The sequence below is a fragment of the Odontesthes bonariensis genome, chromosome 10 (genome assembly GCF_027942865.1).
Source record: "Odontesthes bonariensis isolate fOdoBon6 chromosome 10, fOdoBon6.hap1, whole genome shotgun sequence".
Lineage (NCBI taxonomy): Eukaryota > Metazoa > Chordata > Actinopteri > Atheriniformes > Atherinopsidae > Odontesthes > Odontesthes bonariensis.
Window position 1 is genome coordinate 2096217 of NC_134515.1, and position 25338 is coordinate 2121554.

The following is a 25338-nucleotide window of genomic DNA, read 5'->3' on the forward strand; positions in this document are numbered from 1 at the left end:
CATCGGGCTCCCTGCCAACAGCTCTGAGGAGTTCAGCTTTAACATCAGTAACCAGACGTTTTTACAATAAGTTAGTCGATACACATAATTCAGTATCTTAATTCAGTAGAAGAAGCGGTTTTCCTAACAGGAAACAAACTTCAAGGAGGAAAAACAACAATAACTGCGGTGGACATCCACATGAGGGAAATCGGAGGGACCTATTTTTCAGAAATGACTTTAATCTTGTTGTTAAACTTGTTCGTTCTGCCGAGTTTTTCTTTCTGGATATTCTTCTGGACTTTAGCTGTATTTGCTGTTGGCTCCACCTCTGGACCACAAAGTTTATCCCTCATGTTGAAAATGAACTGTTTATTATTTTTCTTGTTGGGTTGAAACATCTTGAAGGTAACAAAAACCATGCTAAGCTGCTATTTGCGGATTTTTCATCTGCTTTTAACACAATCCAGCCCCACATTCTGATCCATAAGCTTCTTAACATGAAGCTGGATTCTTGACTTTTTAACATCCAGAACAGAGAGTCCTCTATGTTCTCTACAACGACGATTGCCGCAGTCGGCATGAGAATAGATTCATTTTAAAATTTGCCAACGATTCGGTAACAGTCAGTCTCTTACATGATGAAGAATCTGCCCATGGTCCTGTGGTAAATGCTTTTCTTCAGTTAACTGTACAGAAAACTAAGGGCATGTGCATTGATTTCAGACAAAAGCCCCATAACACCAATAAAAAAACAACAATCAAAGGTCAGACAATAGACATGGTCAAAAATGACAAATATCTTGGGACTATTCTGGATAATAAGTTAAATTTCACCTGCCATTCAGAGAACCTTCAAAAAATGTATGAGCTGCTACTGTTGTTTCAGCACACTTCCTCTTAGATCTCTTTTATATTTTATGTCCTTTTTACTTGCTGCAACACTAATTGCCCTACGGGGACGCAAATAAAACTTAATCTGAATCTGAATCTGAAGTGTAGAACGTTAACTTCCCTGATTAAATGAGCCGCAGTGATGCCAACTCGCGGCTTATCGGCCATTTTAAAAACCTTGAGTTTAACGTTTTAACCATCAGTTTGTTTTGGAGACCTATAAGGATATAAGCCACGCCCCCGGCCATGGCTGCGGGGGAAGAACCGGTTACCCAGTGACTGCCCAGATGTGTGAACGACTGGATGAGAAAGGCTTTGTGAACCGAGACTAAAATGTGTTAAAGTTTGCAGTTTCTTTGCATTTCTTTTATTTCCTCAGATCAACAATAATTGGAATTTATGGTAAAAGTAACACTTTCATTGGCTAATGAGGGTGTATATTATAAAAATTAAACAAATTTAAATTGAATATTCCAGACACCTGCAATAGGGGTAGATAAGTGCACCTTATTTCATTGCATCTGGCAAGAGTGAGGGAGTTTTAGACTGACTGTACAACAGATTCTCTCAGTTAGCCTGGACCTGTAACCTGTTTCTGAGGGTCATAGGATTAAGCGCCATGAAAAAACGTTTATAAATATGTGTTCTCTACAAGCAAAAAGGACAATAGCCTTATCATGGAAAAACTTTGGTAAACCTGCTATCGCTGTGTAGTTTAGGGAACTAACTTCTTGTTTACCTCTCAAAGACAGACGGGAGGTGTTTCATAATGTTTGGTGTTGCTTCATTAATTATATGAAGGACAATGACTCGTCACATCTGATGGACCTGGAACGGTGTAGCAACCAGTTCTTTCTTCCCCTGGACTATACAATATGATAATATATCTTCTGTGGACTCATGATTATGTGCCTTCATAGAGGAAGCTCTCCGACCGCCATGTTTGTGTTTCAATTCAATTCAATTCATTTTTATTTATATAGCGCCAAATACAACAAATGTCATCTCAAGGCACTTAAATAATAAAGTCCAATTCAAGCCAATTGGAATTCAATTCATTGTAATCATAATTATTTATAAAATAATCAATAAGTCTGTTGGTTCTGTTGTACGGACCAAGTGTGTACTGCATGAAAATTGGACCTGACGATGTATGTTGGTACACTTCTGCATTATTTTACACTCTTTTTTGTTCTTGTATGTCTTTTTTACCAAGAAAATTCAATAAAGATTCAGCCTTACAGACCTAAACTCATCTCTGATCAGAGCAGGATGTGAAAGGGATGAGTAATAAGCCCAAACATTACGTCCACCCCGGCGTTCGCCTCGATGTTACTGACTCCTGCCCAAACATGCACACCAGTCACTGCTCACACTTTCATTTCCTGTTATGCAGACTGCAGAAAGAAAGAAGAAACCAGAGAAACGGTTATTTATAGCGTTTGTTTTAACCGCCGGCGTGTCTTTGTCCCCAGCAGAAGATCCCTCCGAACTTCGTGAACGCCGCAGATCTGGACGCTCCCGGACACGTGATGAAAGACAGATACAAAACCATCCTGCCCAGTGAGTCGCCCACGCTGACCTGTCCTCACCACAAGCTGCTGCTGTTGTTGTTGTTGTTGTTGTTGTTGTTGTTGTTGTTGTTTACTCCCTTCAATCGCTGTGTTTGCTGTTCAGACCCTGAAACCCGGGTGATCCTGAGGAGCCCGGAGGACGAGCCGGGGCCAGAACGCTACATCAACGCCAACTTCATCAGGGTCAGTGTCGCGCTGTTTCGTCCCGGGTCGAGTCGGGCTGCAGTGTTCTGGAGCCCGGAGGCTGCTGGGTGCAGCAGAACCAATAAATGATTTATAAATCGGTTATTTATTGGCCCATCCAGCTAATAAATGATGGATGAAGCCTCTACTCCAGCTCATAATCTGAAACTGATAAAAATCTAAACTTTTTTACTGGCTGCAAATGGAAAACTTGTCTAAGAACGAAAATAAAAACCCAACTCGGGTTTCAGTTTTGTTATGATGTCAGATTGGAAAAAGAATTCGTCACTTCTTCAGTTTCAGTGAAGTTTTAAATGAGACATTTTTCAAAACTTATTTTTTATCAACATGTATTAACAATTATCAACATTAATTAACATTTATTAACAATTATCAACATTTATCAATATTTATTAACAATTATTAACACTCATCAACATTTATTAACATTTATTAATAATTATCAACATTTATTAACAATTATTAACAATTATCAACATTTATTAACAATTATTAACAATTATTATCAATATTTATTAACAATTATCAACAATTATCAACAATTATTAACATTTATTAACATTTATTAACAATTATCAACATTTATTAACATGTATTAACAATTATCAACATTTATTAACATCTATTAACATTTATTTGCTCGGATAAGGTTCCCCAACCTGACAACATTGAACTGCACATGCTGTTGTGTAGCTTTACTTTAAACTGAACTCATTGGATTAGAGGATTACTTCCATTAATTTACTTTAATAAATTGCTTTCTGTGTAAAACAACTCATTAGAGACTTTTACTTCAACAAATATAAAGCCTGTTCTGAAGTTCCTCGTGTGGTTATAAAGTCAGATATTTACCTTTAAATGTTTACTTCATTTTAGAGTCTGATTTATGGTTTATAATCTGCGGTTCTGCTGGGAAACAACAGGAATAACAGGTGCAATAATACCTTCATGCAGCCTAACAAGTTACAGGGATGGAGCTCCAGCAGAATGGGCACAATAGGCATTTCTCTGGGGTTCCTCTTGTCCTTTTCACCCACATTTCACAATGATTTGAGATGAGAAAAATATGGAAGCTTCCAACCTTCTCTTTGAGAAGTTAAACTTCTTGTTCTGATCTGGTAAAATCTAACATATTACATGAGAATAGATCTTTATTTATAAGTACAAAATAAAGAATAAAATGCACTTCAAGGTGCCAAAAATGAATGAAAAGTGCATGTAAAAGCAGTAGAATTAGTAATGAGTGTGTGAGCATAAAGACCTGATAAAGATCCGTGCTTTCCTTATTATTCAGGTGATAATATCGTATCAATGATGTAAATGTAAATGTAAATGTATTTTATTTATACAGCCCTTTACAAACAATCATTACGATGTACCAAAGTGCTTTACAGCAGGTGATAAATAAAGAGAAAAATAAGTTAAAAAAACAAATAAAAACAATAAAAGAACAGTGAAAGCAATAAAATACAACAAAATCGAATAAGATAAAAGTGTAAATAAAAAATAAATAATGATAAATGATGAACAAACAGCTTCATAAACAGGTAAAAAAACAACAAAGATATTATTAAAATGTTCGAATATATGATCTATCTATAATATGATTCACATTTGAATAATACAGTTGTGTGCATTGTAATATACACGAGAAATAAAAGCTGCAGAAGCTTTGCATCAGAGTGATGTTCTGCAGAAACAAAGAGTTTCTTTCAGCTGTTTTTTAGCAGAAAGCAAACAGAATTTCATTCTGATCTGATCTGCAGCCGATGCAGAGCAGGACATACCATCGTAATATCTTCATGATTATAAACCCACTGCTTCCCTGACAACGCTGAGCTCTGCTCTGAGTAAAAGTTGCTTTTATTGAGTTTTTTAAACTTAATCTTTGTGAAATAACTAGGCCTGGGCAACGATTAAAATGTTTAATCTAATTAATCACATGATTTCCCTGATTAATCACGATTAATCGCATTTGTACGCAGAATCCAAAAATGAATCCAAAAGTAGTGTATAGCTTTTAGCATTTAGCTTTATTTTAAATGTGCTGCCATATGAATGAAAGTGCCATAACATTTGTTGTGCAAACACACTTTTAACATCAGCATCTTTCTGTAGTTTTTATGTAGAAGCCTCGCTCCACTGTCTGTTTCCTTGAATGACTTGCTGCTATCAGTTGTGTGTTTTGCCTTTAAGTGATATTTTAGACTGGAACTACTACGCTGAGAAGACAATTCAACTTGGCAGTGTTTACAGATGACTTTGGTTCTGTCGACTCCGCCGTCTGGAAGAACTTTAAAATGAAAATGGCCGAGTAAAGGTTCCGTACCCTTCTCCATGTTTGGTGGATCCGCCGATTACTTTCTTTTCCTGTTCCACAGCAGACAGCAGCAGACTTTTACAAAATAAAAGCCTGTGAGCAGCAGACTTTTACAATAATAAAAGCCTGTAAGCAACAGACTTTTACAAAATAAAATAATTAATAAAACATGCGTTAACGCGATAATAACGAGTTAACTCGCCCAGCCCTAGAAATAATCTGTTTCCGTCTTCTGGGTCTCTCTTCTGAAAACTCTGAGCTTTCAATCTTCCACCGAGTGCAACGTTTCTTCATTTAACGGAGCTGAACACACGTTTACTTATTTATTTATTTGTTTTACAGTTAGTTAATTAGTTAATTTGTTTGTTTGTTTAGTGACTCTGAGGACGGCCTGTTCCCCTCTGGGTTTTATTAAAGAGAGAACGAGCTAATCGTGAGTGTGAGACAGCGATATCAGTCAGCGTAGGCGTCTTCCCGTTTGTGTGTGTGTGTGTGTGTGTGTGTTGGACAAACGTACGGCCGTCAGTTAGTTAGCGTGGGTGTCTGACAACCAGGAAACCCACAGGAAGTGAGGGAGGAAGTGACATGTCCCCAACTCCCCTTCCTTCGTTACGGCCCACGCATCCCTCACACTTTGCCACATAAGCAAAGTGTATGTGAGAGTGTGTGTGTGTGTGTGTGTGTGTGTGTGTGTGTGTGTGTGTGTGTGTGTGTGTGTGTGTGTGTGTGTATCTAGTTTATTTAGCCACATGAAAGTATCAATAACACTTAACAAATTTTTTTGGTTTTCTCAAATTAAATTATCAAGTCCGGACAAATTCAATTCAATTCATTTTTATTTACAAATGTCATCTCAAGGCACTTAAATAATAAAGTCCAATTCTGGCCAATTGGAATTCAATTCATTTTAATCATAATTATTTACAAAATGATCCAATTCATTCCTATAGAGCCAATTCAAAAACAATTTCCCAGCTAAGGAAACCAACAGATTGCACAGAAACGTCATGTTTGGGTTAGCTGAGGGTTGAACTCGATAGATCCTAATTTAAAGGAAGTCTTTATAAAGGCAGACCTAACAAGTGTAAAATGTTAAAAGAGAGCCCCATAACTGGCTAAAAAAATCATGTGTGTAAAGGTGGACCCTGCAAAGCATGGAGGTTGGAAACGGGCCCCACATGTGACTGAAAAACTAACGTGTGAAATAAAGTTTCAAATTGTGTTTATTGAAAGTGATTTTTAATATCAAGATTGTTTTTGGGACTTGCCTGATTTTTTTTCATAATTCTAGGACCACTAGAAAGGGTGGACCCCACAACTCACCAAACTCACTACGGTCCTGCAGTGGGAGGTTAACAAGAGTGTGTGTGTGTGTGTGTGTGTGTGTGTGTGTGTGTGTGTGTGTGTGTGTGTGTGTGTGTATCTAGTTTATTTAGCCAGATGAAAGTATCAATAACACTCAACAAAATGTTTAGGTTTTCTCAAATTAAATGATCACGTCCGGACAAATTCAATTCAATAAATTTTTATTTATATAGCGCTAAATACAACAAATGTCATCTCAAGGCACTTAAATAATAAAGTCCAATTCAAGCCAATTGGAATTCAATTCATTGTAATCATAATTATTTAAAAAATAATCCAATTCATTCATTTAGAGTCAATTCAAAAACAATTTCCCAGCTAAGGAAACCAACAGATTGCACAGAAACGTCATGTTTGGGTTAGCTTAGGGTTGAACTTGATAGATCCTAATTTAAAGGAAGTCTTTATAAAGACAGACCTAACAAGTGTAAAATCTTAAAAGCGAGCCCCATAACTGGCAAAAAAAATCATGTGTGTGTGTTCTTGCACTTCCTGTTGAGTGAGGTCCACGTCTAGTTTTTAACCAACAGAGTGAGGTCATCTTTACATAGTGAGGACATTTTGGCCGGTCCTCACTTTGTTTCCCTCTAGATGACCTCCTCAAGTTATATAGATGCTATCCTCTAATTTTCTCAGTAGGACCTCAAAATGTCCTAAGTGTCCATTTTTCACCCCTAAAGTTTAACACAGATTAAAATCTTTTTCTGAATCTTTTATGCTTCTCAAAATCTGAAGCAGTGTATTGGATCACTACGCCACCGAGTGTCTGGAAAGACACTTTGTTTGTTTCTAAGTGAACTAGAAATACTGGTCCTCACTTTGTGAGTGGTTTTGCTCGGTCCTTACTCAGCAGTAAGTGCGAGAGTGTGTGTGTGTGTGTGTGTGTGTGTGTGTGTGTGTGTGTGTGTGTGTGTGTGTTAATCTAATGAGATGTTAACAGTTTTCGTGACGCTGCCACCTGCTGCTTCCTTCGCCCACACAGATAAAAGTGGGGCGGTGGGGTGACTTGGGACTCTCTGATTGGACGTTCGGCTGCTATCGATGAACAGAAAAGTCTTGTTCATTCACTTCCTGGCTTTCAGGACATAAAGGATGTGAAGTGGTTTCAGAAGCAAAGGGGATGAAGTTGTGGTTTTATTAATGCAGGGACTCAAAAACAATAGTTTACTCGATATTATTTAGCGCCGATAAATATTTTATCGCGCATTAACGCAGGTTTTATTATTTATTTTATCATTGTAAAAGTCTGTCGCTCACAGGCTTTTATTTTGTAAAAGTCTGTCGCTCACAGGCTTTTATTTTGTAAAAGTCTGCTGCTCACAGGCTTTTATTTTGTAAAAGTCTGTTGCTCACAGGCTTTTATTATTGTAAAAGTCTGTTGCTCACAGGCTTTTATTTTGTAAAAGTCTGCTGCTCACAGGCTTTTATTTTGTAAAAGTCTGCTGCTGTCTGCTGTGGAACAGGAAAAGAAAGTAATCGGCGGATCCACCAAACATGGAGAAGGGTACGGAACTTTTACTCGGCCATTTTCATGTTAAAGTTCTTCCAGACGGCGGAGTCGACAGAACCAAAGTCATCTGTAAACACTGCCAAGTTGAATTGTCTTCTCAGCGTAGTAGTTCCAGTCTAAAATATCACTTAAAGGCAAAACACACAACTGATAGCAGCAAGTCATTCAAGGAAACAGACAGTGGAGCGAGGCTTCTACATAAAAACTACAGAAAGATGCTGATGTTAAAAGTGTGTTTGCACAACAAATGTTATGGCACTTTCATTCATATGGCAGCACATTTAAAATAAAGCTAAAGGCTAAAAGCTATACGCTACTTTGGGATTCATTTTTGGATTCTGTATACAAATGCGATTAATCGTGATTAATCAGGGAAATCATGTGATTAATTAGATTAAACATTTTAATAACATTTTAATAAATTTTTATTCATTTTAATAAAATAAATAATAAAACAGGGGCGGTCTGTAGCGTAGTGGGTTGAGCAGCCGCCCCATGTTCAGAGGCTATAGTCCTCGCTGCAGCTGGCCCCGGTTCCAGTCCCACATCGGACGGCCCTGTGCTGCGTGTTGTTCCCCCTCTCTCTGGCAAAAATCTTTTTTTTTTTTATTAAATTTTTTTAATTTAAATAATAATAATAATAATAAATAAATAAAACCTGCGTTAATGCGCGATAAAAAACTTTATCGGCGTTAAATAAGAAGATGGTGACTTGGAATAACATGACATTATTTAGCTTGGTTAAAGCTGCAGTCGGCAGGTTTTCAAAATTGCGAGTCTAAAGTCGGAAAATTCTCCATCCGAACTTTACTGAAGGAAAGCAGCCGGGTGGACGCAGATTAGCGTCTGATGGATGCAGGTTAGCGTCTGATGGATGCAGGTTAGCGTCTGATGGATGCAGGTTAGCGTCTGATGGATGCAGGTTAGCGTCTGATGGACGCAGGTTAGCGTCTGATGGATGCAGTTTAGCGTCTGATGGACGCAGGTTAGCGTCTGATGGACGCAGCTTAGCGTCTGATGGACACAGCTTAGCGTCTGATGGACGCAGGTTAGCGTCTGATGGACGCAGGTTAGCGTCTGATGGATGCAGGTTAGCGTCTGATGGACGCAGCTTTGCGTCTGATGGATGCAGGTTAGCGTCTGATGGACGCAGATTAGCGTCTGATGGATGCAGGTTAGCGTCTGATGGATGCAGGTTAGCGTCTGATGGATGCAGGTTAGCGTCTGATGGACGCAGCTTTGCGTCTGATGGATGCAGGTTAGCGTCTGATGGACGCAGCTTTGCGTCTGATGGATGCAGGTTAGCGTCTGATGGATGCAGGTTAGCGTCTGATGGACGCAGCTTTGCGTCTGATGGATGCAGGTTAGCGTCTGATGGACGCAGGTTAGCGTCTGATGGACGCAGCTTTGCGTCTGATGGATGCAGGTTAGTGTCTGATGGATGCAGGTTAGCGTCTGATGGACGCAGCTTTGCGTCTGATGGATGCAGGTTAGCGTCTGATGGATGCAGGTTAGCGTCTGATGGATGCAGGTTATCGTCTGATGGATGCAGGTTAGCGTCTGATGGACGCAGCTTTGCGTCTGATGGATGCAGGTTAGCGTCTGATGGACGCAGATTAGCGTCTGATGGATGCAGGTTAGCGTCTGATGGATGCAGGTTAGCGTCTGATGGATGCAGGTTAGCGTCTGATGGACGCAGCTTTGCGTCTGATGGATGCAGGTTAGCGTCTGATGGATGCAGGTTAGCGTCTGATGGACGCAGCTTTGCGTCTGATGGATGCAGGTTAGCGTCTGATGGACGCAGGTTAGCGTCTGATGGACGCAGCTTTGCGTCTGATGGATGCAGGTTAGCGTCTGATGGATGCAGGTTAGCGTCTGATGGTTAGCGTCTGATGGATGCAGGTTGGCGTCTGATGGACGCAGGTTAGCGTCTGATGGACGCAGGTTAGCGTCTGATGGATGCAGGTTGGCGTCTGATGGACGCAGGTTGGCTTCTGATGGACGCAGGTTAGCGTCTGATGGATGCAGGTTAGCGTCTGATGGATGCAGGTTGGCGTCTGATGGACGCAGGTTAGCGTCTGATGGATGCAGGTTAGCGTCTGATGGACGCAGCTTTGCGTCTGATGGATGCAGGTTAGCGTCTGATGGATGCAGGTTAGCGTCTGATGGATGCAGGTTAGCGTCTGATGGATGCAGGTTAGCGTCTGATGGACGCAGGTTAGCGTCTGATGGACGCAGGTTAGCGTCTGATGGACGCAGGTTAGCGTCTGATGGACGCAGGTTAGCGTCTGATGGACGCAGGTTAGCGTCTGATGGACGCAGGTTAGCGTCTGATGGATGCAGGTTAGCGTCTGATGGATGCAGGTTAGCGTCTGATGGATGCAGGTTAGCGTCTGATGGACGCAGCTTTGCGTCTGATGGATGCAGGTTAGCGTCTGATGGATGCAGGTTAGCGTCTGATGGTTAGCGTCTGATGGATGCAGGTTGGCGTCTGATGGACGCAGGTTAGCGTCTGATGGACGCAGGTTAGCGTCTGATGGATGCAGGTTGGCGTCTGATGGACGCAGGTTGGCTTCTGATGGACGCAGGTTAGCGTCTGATGGATGCAGGTTAGCGTCTGATGGATGCAGGTTGGCGTCTGATGGACGCAGGTTAGCGTCTGATGGATGCAGGTTAGCGTCTGATGGACGCAGCTTTGCGTCTGATGGATGCAGGTTAGCGTCTGATGGACGCAGGTTAGCGTCTGATGGATGCAGCTTAGCGTCTGATGGACACAGCTTAGCGTCTGATGGATGCAGGTTAGCGTCTGATGGACACAGCTTAGCGTCTGATGGACGCAGGTTAGCGTCTGATGGATGCAGCTTAGCGTCTGATGGATGCAGGTTAGCGTCTGATGGACGCAGGTTAGCGTCTGATGGATGCAGCTTAGCGTCTGGTGGACACAGCTTAGCGTCTGATGGATGCAGCTTAGCGTCTGATGGATGCAGGTTAGCGTCTGATGGACGCAGCTTAGCGTCCGGTGGACACAGCTTAGCGTCTGGTGGACACAGCTTAGCGTCTGATGGACACAGCTTAGCGTCTGATGGATGCAGGTTAGCGTCTGATGGACACAGCTTAGCGTCTGATGGACGCAGCTTAGCGTCTGATGGATGCAGCTTAGCGTCTGATGGATGCAGGTTAGCGTCTGATGGACGCAGGTTAGCGTCTGATGGATGCAGGTTAGTGTCTGGTGGACACAGCTTAGCGTCTGATGGATGCAGGTTAGCGTCTGATGGATGCAGGTTAGCGTCTGATGGATGCAGCTTAGCGTCTGATGGATGCAGGTTAGCGTCTGGTGGACACAGCTTAGCGTCTGATGGACACAGCTTAGCGTCTGATGGATGCAGGTTAGCGTCTGATGGACACAGCTTAGCGTCTGATGGACGCAGGTTAGCGTCTGATGGATGCAGGTTAGCGTCTGATGGATGCAGGTTAGCGTCTGATGGACACAGATTAGCGTCTGGTGGACGCAGCTTAGCGTCTGATGGATGCAGGTTAGCGTCTGGTGGACACAGCTTAGCGTCTGATGGACGCAGCTTAGCGTCTGATGGACACAGCTTAGCGTCTGATGGATGCAGGTTAGCGTCTGATGGATGCAGGTTAGCGTCTGATGGATGCAGGTTAGCGTCTGATGGACGCAGCTTAGCGTCTGATGGACGCAGCTTAGCGTCTGATGGATGCAGGTTAGCGTCTGATGGATGCAGGTTAGCGTCTGATGGATGCAGGTTAGCGTCTGATGGATGCAGGTTAGCGTCTGGTGGGCGCAGGTTAGCGTCTGGTGGACGCAGCTTAGCGTCTGATGGATGTGATGCTCTCTCCGTCCCGCAGGGCTACAAAGGGGCTCCCAAGGCTTACATCGCCACCCAGGGGCCGATGCTGCACACCGTCGGGGACTTCTGGGACATGGTGTGGCAGGAGAGGAGCAGCATCATCGTCATGGTTACCAGGCTGAAGGAGAACAACGAGGTGAGGCGTCGGTGTGACCGCCGCTCAGGTAGAAGGCTGGAAAACGTCCTCCGACACGATTCTGTTTGTTCCAGAAATGTGAGCCGTACTGGCCTCAGCCGGCGGACCGGACCAAGAGGGTCAGGGAGGAGGAAGAGGGGCGGGGCCACAGGGAGGAAGAGGAGGAGAGGCGGGGCCAGAGGGAGGAAGAGGAAGAGGAAGAGGAAGGAGAGACCAGTCGATTGGGCAGATTCCTCCTCAGAGTGAAGGACAGCCAGGAAAAAGACGGCTTCACCATCACCGACATGGAGATCCAGGTACGACAGATCAAAGTGTTCCTTTTGTGTTCGAAACCGCATACTTCTCCTACTACTCCTACTACTCCTACTAACTTTCTGAGTTAGTATGCGAGTTTGAGTAAGCGGGGGTAGGTTCACTTCCTGTTTTCAAAACAAAAGCACCAATTGTATGGTAATGGCTTTCCCTATGATAAAAGGCAACGGGTATTTTATTTTGTGAAAATAACAGGAAGTGCGTTAGCTCACTGCGGCTAGCTTTAGTAGCGCCGAATTCGTGGGAGCAAAATTGTAAACAGCCGGTATTTTGTCAGGTTTTCAACACGTTGGGGATCTAAACGACTACTTTCTCGCCTGAAAATGTTTCAAATGTTGCTAAAGTTTACAGAGTTTAGAGCTTAAGGGAAATCAGCTTCAGGCCGGCTGATTTTGGCTCGGGCAGGAGCGCAATGCATTGTGGGTAAACGCTCTGCATACTGTCTGAGCGATGAATATGTAGTATGGAAGAGTTTTTGTGTTTGTCGTGTCAGGATGAAGCAGCTGAGGAAACAGCAGGTTCAGCGTTTATCCTGCAAGCCTCGTGGTACAAAAATAAAGAGATAAATCTAAATATTCGTGCTCTGGTTCTCAACAACCTCATCATCACAGGAAATGCTGCTCTGAACTGAACCTTTTTATCTCTGAAAGCTGCACTCAGAGCGCCGTCCGGTCAGACACTACTGGTTCACCTCGTGGCCCGACCATCACATCCCACAATGCATTGCTCCTCTGCTGAGGCTGGTGGAAGAGGTGGAGATGTACAAGAAGTCCCTCGAATCGTCCATCAGTTCTCAGCCAATCACAGACGGCGTCTCTGGTGTTGGACCAATCATCGTCCACTGCAGGTTGGTCCCTCCTCTACTTTAACAGCCCTGTGCCCACATTTATTAACATTTATTAACATTTATCAACATTTGTTAACATTTATTAACATTTATCAACATTTATCAACATTTATTAACATTTATTGATAATTATTAACATGTATTAATATTTATTAACATTTATTAATAACTATTAACATTCATCAACATTTATTAACATTTATCAACATTTATTAACATTTATTAATACTTATTAACATTTATTAACATTTAAGATTTACTAACATTTATCAACATTTATTAACATTGATCAACATTGATCAACATTTATTAAAATTAATTGACAATTATCAACATTTATTAACAATTATTAACAATTATTAACATTTATTAATAATGATCAACATTATTAACATTTATTAACAATTATAAACATTTATTAACATGTATTTATAATGATCAACATTTATTAACATTGTCAACATTTATTAACAATTATCAACATTTATTAAAAATGATCAACATTTATTAACATTTATTAACATTGATCAACATTGATCAACATTGATTAACAATTATCAACAATTATCAACATTTATTAACATGTATTAACATTTATTGATAATTATCAACATTTATTAACAATTATCAACATGTATTAACCATTATCAACATTTATTAACAATTATCGACATTTATTGACATTTATTAACATTTATTAACAATTATCGACATTTATTGACATTTATTAACATTTATTAACAATTATCAACATTTATTAACATTTATTGATATTTATTAACAATTATCAACATCTATTAACATTAGAATCCAGCAGAAATCCTGCAAAAATCCACAGAAATCAACAGAAATCCTGCAGAAATCCACAGAAATCCTGCAGAAATCCTGCATCACTGTGTTTCTAAGTTCACATTAGGTGATGGGTTTCAGGTCACTTAGCAGAGACTCCAGCTGGCGAAGTCTCAAACACGAGCAGCGGATGTATAGAAAGCTACTTCCTGTCAGAGCGCGAGGAATCTGCCTCAGCTGAGCAGCCAACCACGGCGGGGCAGAGAGATGAAAGTGTGCTGTGATCTACAAATGATTCGACTGGAGAACAGAAACTGAGTGTGAAACAGAAGGAAAAGCTCAGAGAGTGAAACAGAAGCTCAGAGAGTGAAGCAGAAGCTCAGAGAGTGAAACAGAAGCTCAGAGAGTGAAGCAGAAGCTCAGAGAGTGAAGCAGCGATGGCTGATGGGACAGGAGTTTGGTGTCCTGAACCCTCTGAGACGAGCTTCCTTTCTTTCAGTGGTCTGTTGATCAGAACACTTTAGTCCTTCCTTTGGAAGGGAACGGGAATAAATGAGGACCAGGACTACAGAGCGGGCTCTACAGTAACATGATATCCTCTTATGCCCCTTTTCCACCGCCGAGCTAGCCCTTCTCCACTCGGTTCGATATAGCGCGACACGCCACGGCACCAGTACCATTTCCTTTTCCACACAAACCGTGACCTGGAAGTGGGCGGAGTCGGCCCGGTCACCACTAACGTGACGTCGGTTTCAGGCGACTACAAAGTGTCACGCCGCGGTTAGTCAAAAGTAAACACAACGATGGAGTGTAATGTGTAATGCAGTTGACAGTTCATATTGTTTAGTTAAACCAAGCTCTTTATTAAAAAAGACAATACAAAAGTAAACAGCAGGAGTTGTCTCAGATACAGCTGCGTCGACGCCAGTGTTGGTGCCGGTGGAATGCAGATAGCAGCTGTTGCCTCAGCTGCAGATTGCGATGCCAGTGTCGGTTCTGAAGCCTGCGGGATTGGAGGATCTTCGCTGACCTCAGCAACCGAACACTCATCGGTTACACAAACCGAGTCTTGAGGGAAAAAAAAAAAAAAAGTGTGAACATACGAAACGCATACACGTAACCGCATAGGTGAGACACTGTGCTAGCCTTCCAAAACAGCGTTGTTTGCTAGCTCACTCAGAACAACTTATATGAGACACCTGTGTAACGTTTTACACAAGTTAAAGACTGAACATGTATTTGTTACGATATAAAACATGCATTTGTTAAGATATAAGCGTTGCACCAAGGGGATAAGAACAACACTTACCATTTTCCATCACCTCCAACAAAGACGTTGCCGTATCCACGCCACTCTCTCGGTTCGCCGGGCGGTGATCGTAAATGCCGTCCATTTGGTCGAACCACTTCCATGTCTTTCGGTTTGACCCACTCCGGCTGTTGTGGTCCTTTACCTGCCGGTAATCGCTCTTCAGCTTGTCTCGGCACTGCTGAGAATTCTGGTGATAACATGGCTAGCCATCAGCTTGGCTATATCCTGGAACACCTTCTCATTTCTTGTCGCTCCGTCCAGTTCCTTCTGTATGCGGTCCTCAGCCACCACACACAGAAAGGTCTGCACCTCGCTCATCGTCCATGGGTTGGCTTTCCTTCTCTGGTCTTCCATCTTCGCAATTCTGTTTACTCTCTGTTGCTCTCGCAGGTGTGTTTTCATACATGGCGGGTGATTATTTAAAGCTCCCCGGGCTTCGTCGCTTGTATGATGTAATTTCACCTGACCAATCAGTGGACAGCACTGATCACGTGACGTTTTAGTATCGGCTCGGCCCGACTAGACCCACCTCTGAAGCAGGTACTAGCCGGTACTAAAAATCGTAACGGGTCCCACCTTCAACCCGCGATGGAAAAGCTCCTAATCATGGTAGAGTCGTACCGTGTAGAGCTGTACTGGTACAAAAATGTTCGGTTGAAAAGGGGCATTAGTTCCCTTGTGTTTCCACTTTGTTCCCTTGTGTTTCCACGTTGTTCCCTTGTGTTTCCACGTTGTTCCCTTGTGTTTCCATTTTGTTTCCTTGTGTTTCCACTTTGTTTCCTTGTGTTTCCACTTTGTTCCCTTGTGTTTCCACTTTGTTCCCTTGTGTTTCCATTTTGTTTCCTTGTGTTTCCACTTTGTTCCCTTGTGTTTCCATTTTGTTTCCTTGTGTTTCCACTTTGTTTCCTTGTGTTTCCACTTTGTTCCCTTGTGTTTCCACGTTGTTCCCTTGTGTTTCCACTTTGTTTCCTTGTGTTTCCACTTTGTTTCCTTGTGTTTCCATTTTGTTTCCTTGTGTTTCCATTTTGTTTCCTTGTGTTTCCACTTTGTTCCCTTGTGTTTCCACTTTGTTCCCTTGTGTTTCCACTTTGTTCCCTTGTGTTTCCACTTTGTTCCCTTGTGTTTCCACTTTGTTCCCTTGTGTTTCCATTTTGTTTCCTTGTGTTTCCACTTTGTTCCCTTGTGTTTCCATTTTGTTTCCTTGTGTTTCCACTTTGTTCCCTTGTGTTTCCATTTTGTTTCCTTGTGTTTCCACTTTGTTTCCTTGTGTTTCCACTTTGTTCCCTTGTGTTTCCACGTTGTTCCCTTGTGTTTCCACTTTGTTTCCTTGTGTTTCCACTTTGTTTCCTTGTGTTTCCATTTTGTTTCCTTGTGTTTCCATTTTGTTTCCTTGTGTTTCCACTTTGTTCCCTTGTGTTTCCACTTTGTTTCCTTGTGTTTCCACTTAGTTTCCTTGTGTTTTCACTTAGTTCCCTTGTGTTTCCACTTTGTTTCCTTGTGTTTCCACTTAGTTCCATTGTGTTTCCACTTTGTTCCCTTGTGTTTCCACTTTGTTCCCTTGTGTTTCCACTTAGTTCCCTTGTGTTTCCACGTTGTTCCCTTGTGTTTCCACGTTGTTCCCTTGTGTTTCCACGTTGTTCCCTTGTGTTTCCACTTTGTTCCCTTGTGTTTCCACTTTGTTCCCTTGTGTTTCCATTTTGTTTCCTTGTGTTTCCACTTTGTTCCCTTGTGTTTCCACTTTGTTCCCTTGTGTTTCCACTTTGTTCCCTTGTGTTTGCACTTTGTTCCCTTGTGTTTCCACTTAGTTCCCTTGTGTTTCCACTTTGTTCCCTTGTGTTTCCACGTTGTTCCCTTGTGTTTCCACTTTGTTCCCTTGTGTTTCCACTTTGTTCCCTTGTGTTTCCACTTTGTTCCCTTGTGTTTCCACTTTGTTCCCTTGTGTTTCCACTTTGTTCCCTTGTGTTTCCACTTTGTTCCCTTGTGTTTCCACTTTGTTCCCTTGTGTTTCCACTTTGTTTCCTTGTGTTTCCACTTTGTTCCCTTGTGTTTCCACTTTGTTCCCTTGTGTTTCCATTTTGTTTCCTTGTGTTTCCACTTTGTTCCCTTGTGTTTCCACTTTGTTCCCTTGTGTTTCCACTTTGTTCCCTTGTGTTTCCACTTTGTTCCCTTGTGTTTCCACTTAGTTTCCTTGTGTTTTCACTTAGTTCCCTTGTGTTTCCACTTTGTTTCCTTGTGTTTCCACTTAGTTCCATTGTGTTTCCACTTTGTTCCCTTGTGTTTCCACTTTGTTCCCTTGTGTTTCCACTTTGTTCCCTTGTGTTTCCACTTTGTTCCCTTGTGTTTCCACTTTGTTCCCTTGTGTTTCCACTTTGTTCCCTTGTGTTTCCACTTTGTTCCCTTGTGTTTCCACTTTGTTTCCTTGTGTTTTCACTTAGTTCCCTTGTGTTTCCACTTTGTTTCCTTGTGTTTCCACTTAGTTCCATTGTGTTTCCACTTTGTTCCCTTGTGTTTCCACTTTGTTCCCTTGTGTTTCCACTTTGTTCCCTTGTGTTTCCACTTAGTTCCCTTGTGTTTCCACGTTGTTCCCTTGTGTTTCCACGTTGTTCCCTTGTGTTTCCACTTTGTTCCCTTGTGTTTCCACTTTGTTCCCTTGTGTTTCCATTTTGTTTCCTTGTGTTTCCACTTTGTTCCCTTGTGTTTCCACGTTGTTCCCTTGTGTTTCCACGTTGTTCCCTTGTGTTTCCACTTTGTTTCCTTGTGTTTCCACTTTGTTTCCTTGTGTTTCCATTTTGTTTCCTTGTGTTTCCACTTTGTTCCCTTGTGTTTCCACTTTGTTCCCTTGTGTTTCCACTTTGTTCCCTTGTGTTTCCACTTTGTTCCCTTGTGTTTCCACTTAGTTTCCTTGTGTTTTCACGTTGTTCCCTTGTGTTTCCACTTTGTTCCCTTGTGTTTCCACTTTGTTTCCTTGTGTTTCCACTTTGTTTCCTTGTGTTTCCACTTTGTTCCCTTGTGTTTCCACTTTGTTTCCTTGTGTTTCCACATTGTTCCCTTGTGTTTCCACTTTGTTCCCTTGTGTTTCCACTTTGTTCCCTTGTGTTTCCACATTGTTCCCTTGTGTTTCCACTTTGTTTCCTTGTGTTTCCACTTTGTTCCCTTGTGTTTCCACTTTGTTTCCTTGTGTTTCCACTTTGTTCCCTTGTGTTTCCACTTTGTTCCCTTGTGTTTCCATTTTGTTTCCTTGTGTTTCCACTTTGTTCCCTTGTGTTTCCATTTTGTTTCCTTGTGTTTCCACTTTGTTTCCTTGTGTTTCCACTTTGTTCCCTTGTGTTTCCACGTTGTTCCCTTGTGTTTCCACTTTGTTTCCTTGTGTTTCCACTTTGTTTCCTTGTGTTTCCATTTTGTTTCCTTGTGTTTCCATTTTGTTTCCTTGTGTTTCCACTTTGTTCCCTTGTGTTTCCACTTTGTTCCCTTGTGTTTCCACTTTGTTCCCTTGTGTTTCCACTTTGTTCCCTTGTGTTTCCATTTTGTTTCCTTGTGTTTCCACTTTGTTCCCTTGTGTTTCCATTTTGTTTCCTTGTGTTTCCACTTTGTTCCCTTGTGTTTCCATTTTGTTTCCTTGTGTTTCCACTTTGTTTCCTTGTGTTTCCACTTTGTTCCCTTGTGTTTCCACGTTGTTCCCTTGTGTTTCCACTTTGTTTCCTTGTGTTTCCACTTTGTTCCCTTGTGTTTCCACTTTGTTTCCTTGTGTTTCCACTTTGTTCCCTTGTGTTTCCATTTTGTTTCCTTGTGTTTCCACTTTGTTTCCTTGTGTTTCCACTTTGTTCCCTTGTGTTTCCATTTTGTTTCCTTGTGTTTCCACTTTGTTTCCTTGTGTTTCCACGTTGTTCCCTTGTGTTTCCACTTTGTTCCCTTGTGTTTCCATTTTGTTTCCTTGTGTTTCCACTTTGTTCCCTTGTGTTTCCATTTTGTTTCCTTGTGTTTCCACTTTGTTTCCTTGTGTTTCCACTTTGTTCCCTTGTGTTTCCACGTTGTTCCCTTGTGTTTCCACTTTGTTTCCTTGTGTTTCCACGTTGTTCCCTTGTGTTTCCATTTTGTTTCCTTGTGTTTCCACTTTGTTCCCTTGTGTTTCCACTTTGTTCCCTTGTGTTTCCACTTTGTTCCCTTGTGTTTCCATTTTGTTTCCTTGTGTTTCCATTTTGTTTCCTTGTGTTTCCACTTTGTTCCCTTGTGTTTCCACTTTGTTTCCTTGTGTTTCCACTTAGTTTCCTTGTGTTTTCACTTAGTTCCCTTGTGTTTCCACTTTGTTTCCTTGTGTTTCCACTTAGTTCCATTGTGTTTCCACTTTGTTCCCTTGTGTTTCCACTTTGTTCCCTTGTGTTTCCACTTAGTTCCCTTGTGTTTCCACGTTGTTCCCTTGTGTTTCCACGTTGTTCCCTTGTGTTTCCACGTTGTTCCCTTGTGTTTCCACTTTGTTCCCTTGTGTTTCCACTTTGTTCCCTTGTGTTTCCATTTTGTTTCCTTGTGTTTCCACTTTGTTCCCTTGTGTTTCCACTTTGTTCCCTTGTGTTTCCACTTTGTTCCCTTGTGTTTGCACTTTGTTCCCTTGTGTTTCCACTTAGTTCCCTTGTGTTTCCACTTTGTTCCCTTGTGTTTCCACGTTGTTCCCTTGTGTTTCCACTTTGTTCCCTTGTGTTTCCACTTTGTTTCCTTGTGTTTCCACTTTGTTTCCTTGTGTTTCCACTTTGTTCCCTTGTGTTTCCACTTTGTTCCCTTGTGTTTCCACTTTGTTCCCTTGTGTTTCCACTTTGTTCCCTTGTGTTTCCACTTTGTTTCCTTGTGTTTCCACTTTGTTCCCTTGTGTTTCCACTTTGTTCCCTTGTGTTTCCATTTTGTTTCCTTGTGTTTCCACTTTGTTCCCTTGTGTTTCCACTTTGTTCCCTTGTGTTTCCACTTTGTTCCCTTGTGTTTCCACTTTGTTCCCTTGTGTTTCCACTTAGTTTCCTTGTGTTTTCACTTAGTTCCCTTGTGTTTCCACTTTGTTTCCTTGTGTTTCCACTTAGTTCCATTGTGTTTCCACTTTGTTCCCTTGTGTTTCCACTTTGTTCCCTTGTGTTTCCACTTTGTTCCCTTGTGTTTCCACTTTGTTCCCTTGTGTTTCCACTTTGTTCCCTTGTGTTTCCACTTTGTTCCCTTGTGTTTCCACTTTGTTCCCTTGTGTTTCCACTTTGTTTCCTTGTGTTTTCACTTAGTTCCCTTGTGTTTCCACTTTGTTTCCTTGTGTTTCCACTTAGTTCCATTGTGTTTCCACTTTGTTCCCTTGTGTTTCCACTTTGTTCCCTTGTGTTTCCACTTTGTTCCCTTGTGTTTCCACTTTGTTCCCTTGTGTTTCCACTTAGTTCCCTTGTGTTTCCACGTTGTTCCCTTGTGTTTCCACGTTGTTCCCTTGTGTTTCCACTTTGTTCCCTTGTGTTTCCACTTTGTTCCCTTGTGTTTCCATTTTGTTTCCTTGTGTTTCCACTTTGTTCCCTTGTGTTTCCACGTTGTTCCCTTGTGTTTCCACGTTGTTCCCTTGTGTTTCCACTTTGTTTCCTTGTGTTTCCACTTTGTTTCCTTGTGTTTCCATTTTGTTTCCTTGTGTTTCCACTTTGTTCCCTTGTGTTTCCACTTTGTTCCCTTGTGTTTCCACTTTGTTCCCTTGTGTTTCCACTTAGTTTCCTTGTGTTTTCACGTTGTTCCCTTGTGTTTCCACTTTGTTCCCTTGTGTTTCCACTTTGTTTCCTTGTGTTTCCACTTTGTTTCCTTGTGTTTCCACTTTGTTCCCTTGTGTTTCCACTTTGTTTCCTTGTGTTTCCACATTGTTCCCTTGTGTTTCCACTTTGTTCCCTTGTGTTTCCACTTTGTTCCCTTGTGTTTCCACATTGTTCCCTTGTGTTTCCACTTTGTTTCCTTGTGTTTCCACTTTGTTCCCTTGTGTTTCCACTTTGTTTCCTTGTGTTTCCACATTGTTCCCTTGTGTTTCCACTTTGTTCCCTTGTGTTTCCACTTTGTTCCCTTGTGTTTCCACTTTGTTCCCTTGTGTTTCCACTTTGTTTCCTTGTGTTTCCACTTTGTTTCCTTGTGTTTTCACTTAGTTTCCTTGTGTTTCCACTTTGTTTCCTTGTTTTTCCACTTTGTTCCCTTGTGTTTCCACTTTGTTCCCTTGTGTTTCCACTTTGTTCCCTTGTGTTTCCACTTTGTTCCCTTGTGTTTCCACTTAGTTTCCTTGTGTTTTCACTTAGTTTCCTTGTGTTTCCACTTTGTTTCCTTGTTTTTCCACTTTGTTCCCTTGTGTTTCCACTTTGTTCCCTTGTGTTTCCACTTAGTTTCCTTGTGTTTCCACTTAGTTTCCTTGTGTTTCCACTTTGTTTCCTTGTGTTTCCACTTTGTTTCCTTGTGTTTCCACTTTGTTCCTTTGTGTTTCCACTTTGTTTCCTTGTGTTTCCACTTTGTTCCCTTGTGTTTCCACTTTGTTCCCTTGTGTTTCCACTTTGTTCCCTTGTGTTTCCACTTTGTTCCCTTGTGTTTCCACTTAGTTCCATTGTGTTTCCTCTCCTGTGGTCTCCTCAGTGCCGGCATCGGGAGGACGGGCTGCTTCATAGCGAGCAGCATCGGCTGTCAGCAGCTCAGGGAAACGGGTCAGGCGGACATCCTGGAGACGGTGTGCCAGCTCCGGCTCGACAGGTTCCTGATAACTTCTCATCTCTCTGTGTTTCTGTTTCCTGTCTGAGCTGTAAAGTGATGATTGTTCCCATCTTCCTCCTGCAGGGGCGGCATGATCCAGACCACGGAGCAGTACCAGTTCCTGTACTCCATGCTGGCCCAGTACAGCCGCCAGCTGCAGCACCACCAGGTACTCCACCTTCCTGCTGCTGAGGAACACCTCAGATACTCCATCCATCCACCCACCCACCCATCCAGCCAACCCTTCACCCATCCACCCACCCACCAATCGATCCATCCAACCATTCACCCACCCACCTATCCAACCATTCACCCATCCAACCATTCACCCATCCACCCATCCAACCATTCACCCATCCACCCATCCACCCATCCAACCACCCATCCAACCATTCACGCATCCATCCATCCAACCATTCACCCATCCACCCATCCAACCATTCACCCATCCACCCATCCACCCATCCAACCACCCATCCAACCATTCACGCATCCATCCATCCAACCATTCACCCATCCACCCATCCAACCATTCACCCACCCACCCATCCACCCATCCAACCATTCACCCATCCATCCATCCAACCATTCACCCATCCACCCATCCAACCATTCACCCATCCACCCATCCAACCACCCATCCAACCATTCACCCATCCATCCACCCACCCACCCATCCACCCATCCAACCACCCATCCAACCATTCACCCATCCATCCATCCATCCAACCATTCACCCATTCACCCATCCACCCATCCACCCATCCAACCATTCACCCATCCACTCATCTTCTCCACCCATCTCTCCATAGCTCTTTATGATGAGGTTAAACTCTGAGTCTGAACTCTGATGAACTCTGACTTCAAACTAACCTTTATTGACTCTGATCCTGGTCAAACACCGACAGCTTGTTGTGGAATTCTTTTCTCCAGGAGCAGAACCAGCAGAACCCAGAGGACCAGGTCAGCACACAGCTGCAGAACCTGTGTCTGCAGAACAGGAACAACTGAGATCCACAACCTCAGTAACCAGCAACATGCAACCAGCAACCAGCAGCGTCTTCAGGGTGATTCATGAGAACCAGCGCCGTAGGAGAACCAGGACTGTAGGAGAACCAGGATGGGGGAACAGAACCAACGGCAGCCAGAACCCAGCCAACAAGAAACGCCTCCTGGATTTCAGCATGACATTTCCCAAGTCTGCTACGTCTGCTACGTCTGCTACGCCTGCTACGTCTGCTACGTCTGCTACGCCTGCTACGCCTGCCACGCTACACCTGCTACGCTACACCTGCTACGCTACGTCTGCTACGTCTGCTACGTCTGCTACGCTACGTCTGCTACGCTACGCCTGTTACGCTACGCCTGCTACGCTACGTCTGCTACGTCTGTTACACCTGCTACGCTACGCCTGCTACGCTACACCTGCTACGCCTGCTATGTCTGCTACGTCTGCTACGCCTGCTACGCCTGCTACATCTGCTACGCCTGCTACGTCTGATAAGTCTTCTAAGTCTGCCACGCCTGCTACCGGTTCCCTCAGTTCTGATCGGGAGGTTGTAGTTGAATCTTGGTGTAACATTGTGAATGAGTTATAAACAGAGATGGGACCAAGTCACACATGTGCAGGTCTCAAGTAAGTCCCAAGTCAAGTCAAAGTTAAAGTCAAGTCACCTTATTATTGCAACTTTTTACTGCAGAATCTGATTTTAATAAAGTGAAAACACAAAGATATAAGTAACTCTCAGTAAACATCATTGGTCAATGTGTCCAACCTGTCCACCCCGTATCATATCAAGCTAACGTTAGCTAATTATCGACGAGGCTAACAGGATAATATTAGCTAATTTGACAAGCTCTTACTAGTCAGAATGGATCTTCAGATGACGAACAAAGTTGGAAGTTGTCGTCTGGCTGTCTGAGATGTTGATGCCGCATGTCTTGCACTGAGCTGTTCGTCTTTTGCCGTCAAAATGGTGATTACGAAAGCCAATAAACACTGGGCATGGCTGACTGACAGGGTAGGGATCCAATCATGACCCCATTCTCAGCCTGCACTCCTACCGGGTAATCCATATTATTTTTTAAATTAATTTATTAATTTTATATTCAAACTGAAAACATGAACTGAATAACACTCAAGTCATTCAAGTCATTGGCTGTGTTCGAAACCGCATTCTTCCATACTACATACTACATACTACATACTCATCGATCAGACAGTATGCAGAGTGTTTACCCACAATGCATCTCGCTCCTGCCCGAGCTGAAATCAGCCGGCCTGAAGCTGATTTCCCTTAAGCTCTAAACTCTGTAAACTTTAGCAACATTTGAAACATTTTCAGGAGAGAAAGTAGTCGTTTAGATCCCCAACGTGTTGAAAACCTGACAAAATACCGGCTGTTTACAATTTAGTTCCCACGAATTCGGCGCTACTAAAGCTAGCCGCAGTGAGCAACGCACTTCCGGTTATTTGCACAAAATAAAATACCCGTTGCCTTTTATCATAGGGAAAGCCATTACCATACAATTGGTGCTTTTGTTTTGAAAACAGGAAGTGAACCTACCCTCGTTGTAGCTAGCTTGAAACTGCCGTTTTGACAGGAAATGATGCTCGGCGACGTCATGTTACGTTGCATCTTGGGTAGTTTGAGTATGAGTAGTAACCTCATGATGCATACCCAACATTTCAGAGAATCTAGTATGCATCCAGGAACTTAAAAAAAGTTAAAGTTAGTATGAGTAGTAGGAGAAGTATGCGGTTTCGAACACAGCCATCGTGTCTCAAGTCAAGTCAAGTGCCGAGTCTTTAACTTCCAAGTCCGAGTCGAGTCTCAAGTCATCAAAACAGTGACTCGAGTCCCCATCTCTGGTTATAAATCAGGCCTGAAGGTACCGTCAGTTTCTGGTCCTGCAAAAGTCTTCTTCTTCTCTTGGTTTATTAGGCGTAGATGTCCATAAATCCCTTACTTTAAGTGTGTTTGTTCAGTAACTCTGTATCAGAATGTCTTTCTGAGGGGACCTTTAGTGAGCTTTTCTGTTTGCTGGTGTGAACTCAGAGAAGTGATGCACTCAGACGGAGAACCAGAACCAGCAGAGTCTCCGTCAGACGGGGAAACCAGAAGAACTGGAGGCTTTGGTCAATCTCAGATGAAAGAGTTAAGACCCAAGATGCTTATCCTGGACTGAAAAGCTCTGAGAATCCAATGTCTGATCAGCTGAATTGAGTAAAAGAGGAATAATAAATAATATTTGACACAGTCGTGCTCTTTTTTTTAGATATTTATGACTTTTAGAGTCACAATCTTCAACATTTGCTGCCATCTAGTGGTCAAGATGTGGACTGCAGCCATTTCAGATGTGATTAACTATCCAGCAGCGAACTGATCTGTGGGATAAATTACTGCGACATCAGCGTCACTCTGAGGAGCTTTTTTATTCTGAGACAAGCCTCCACAATGTTTATTTTTTTTTTTTTTTGCCTTTAACTGTTCTTCTTCACACACT

General features: G+C 42.5%; 1 protein-coding gene across 5 annotated transcripts in view; it reads left to right on the top strand.

The window, feature by feature from the left end:
- The window catches only part of LOC142390468 (tyrosine-protein phosphatase non-receptor type 7-like), a 43769-nt gene extending 18678 nt beyond the window's left edge, over positions 1–25091 (top strand). For 4 of the 5 annotated variants that reach the window (XM_075475914.1, XM_075475910.1, XM_075475911.1 and 1 more), the window contains exons 4-11: positions 2349–2436; positions 2551–2630; positions 11714–11851; positions 11926–12147; positions 12814–13010; positions 21718–21831; positions 21916–22000; positions 22765–25091. In XM_075475914.1, the coding sequence (XP_075332029.1) occupies positions 2349–2436; positions 2551–2630; positions 11714–11851; positions 11926–12147; positions 12814–13010; positions 21718–21831; positions 21916–22000; positions 22765–22842 (1002 nt within the window). In that variant the 3' untranslated portion in view covers positions 22843–25091. The remainder of the gene's footprint in view (positions 1–2348; positions 2437–2550; positions 2631–11713; positions 11852–11925; positions 12148–12813; positions 13011–21717; positions 21832–21915; positions 22001–22764) is intronic. The other variant, XM_075475915.1, reaches the window with a different exon arrangement.
- The last annotated feature ends 247 nt before the right edge of the window (positions 25092–25338 follow it).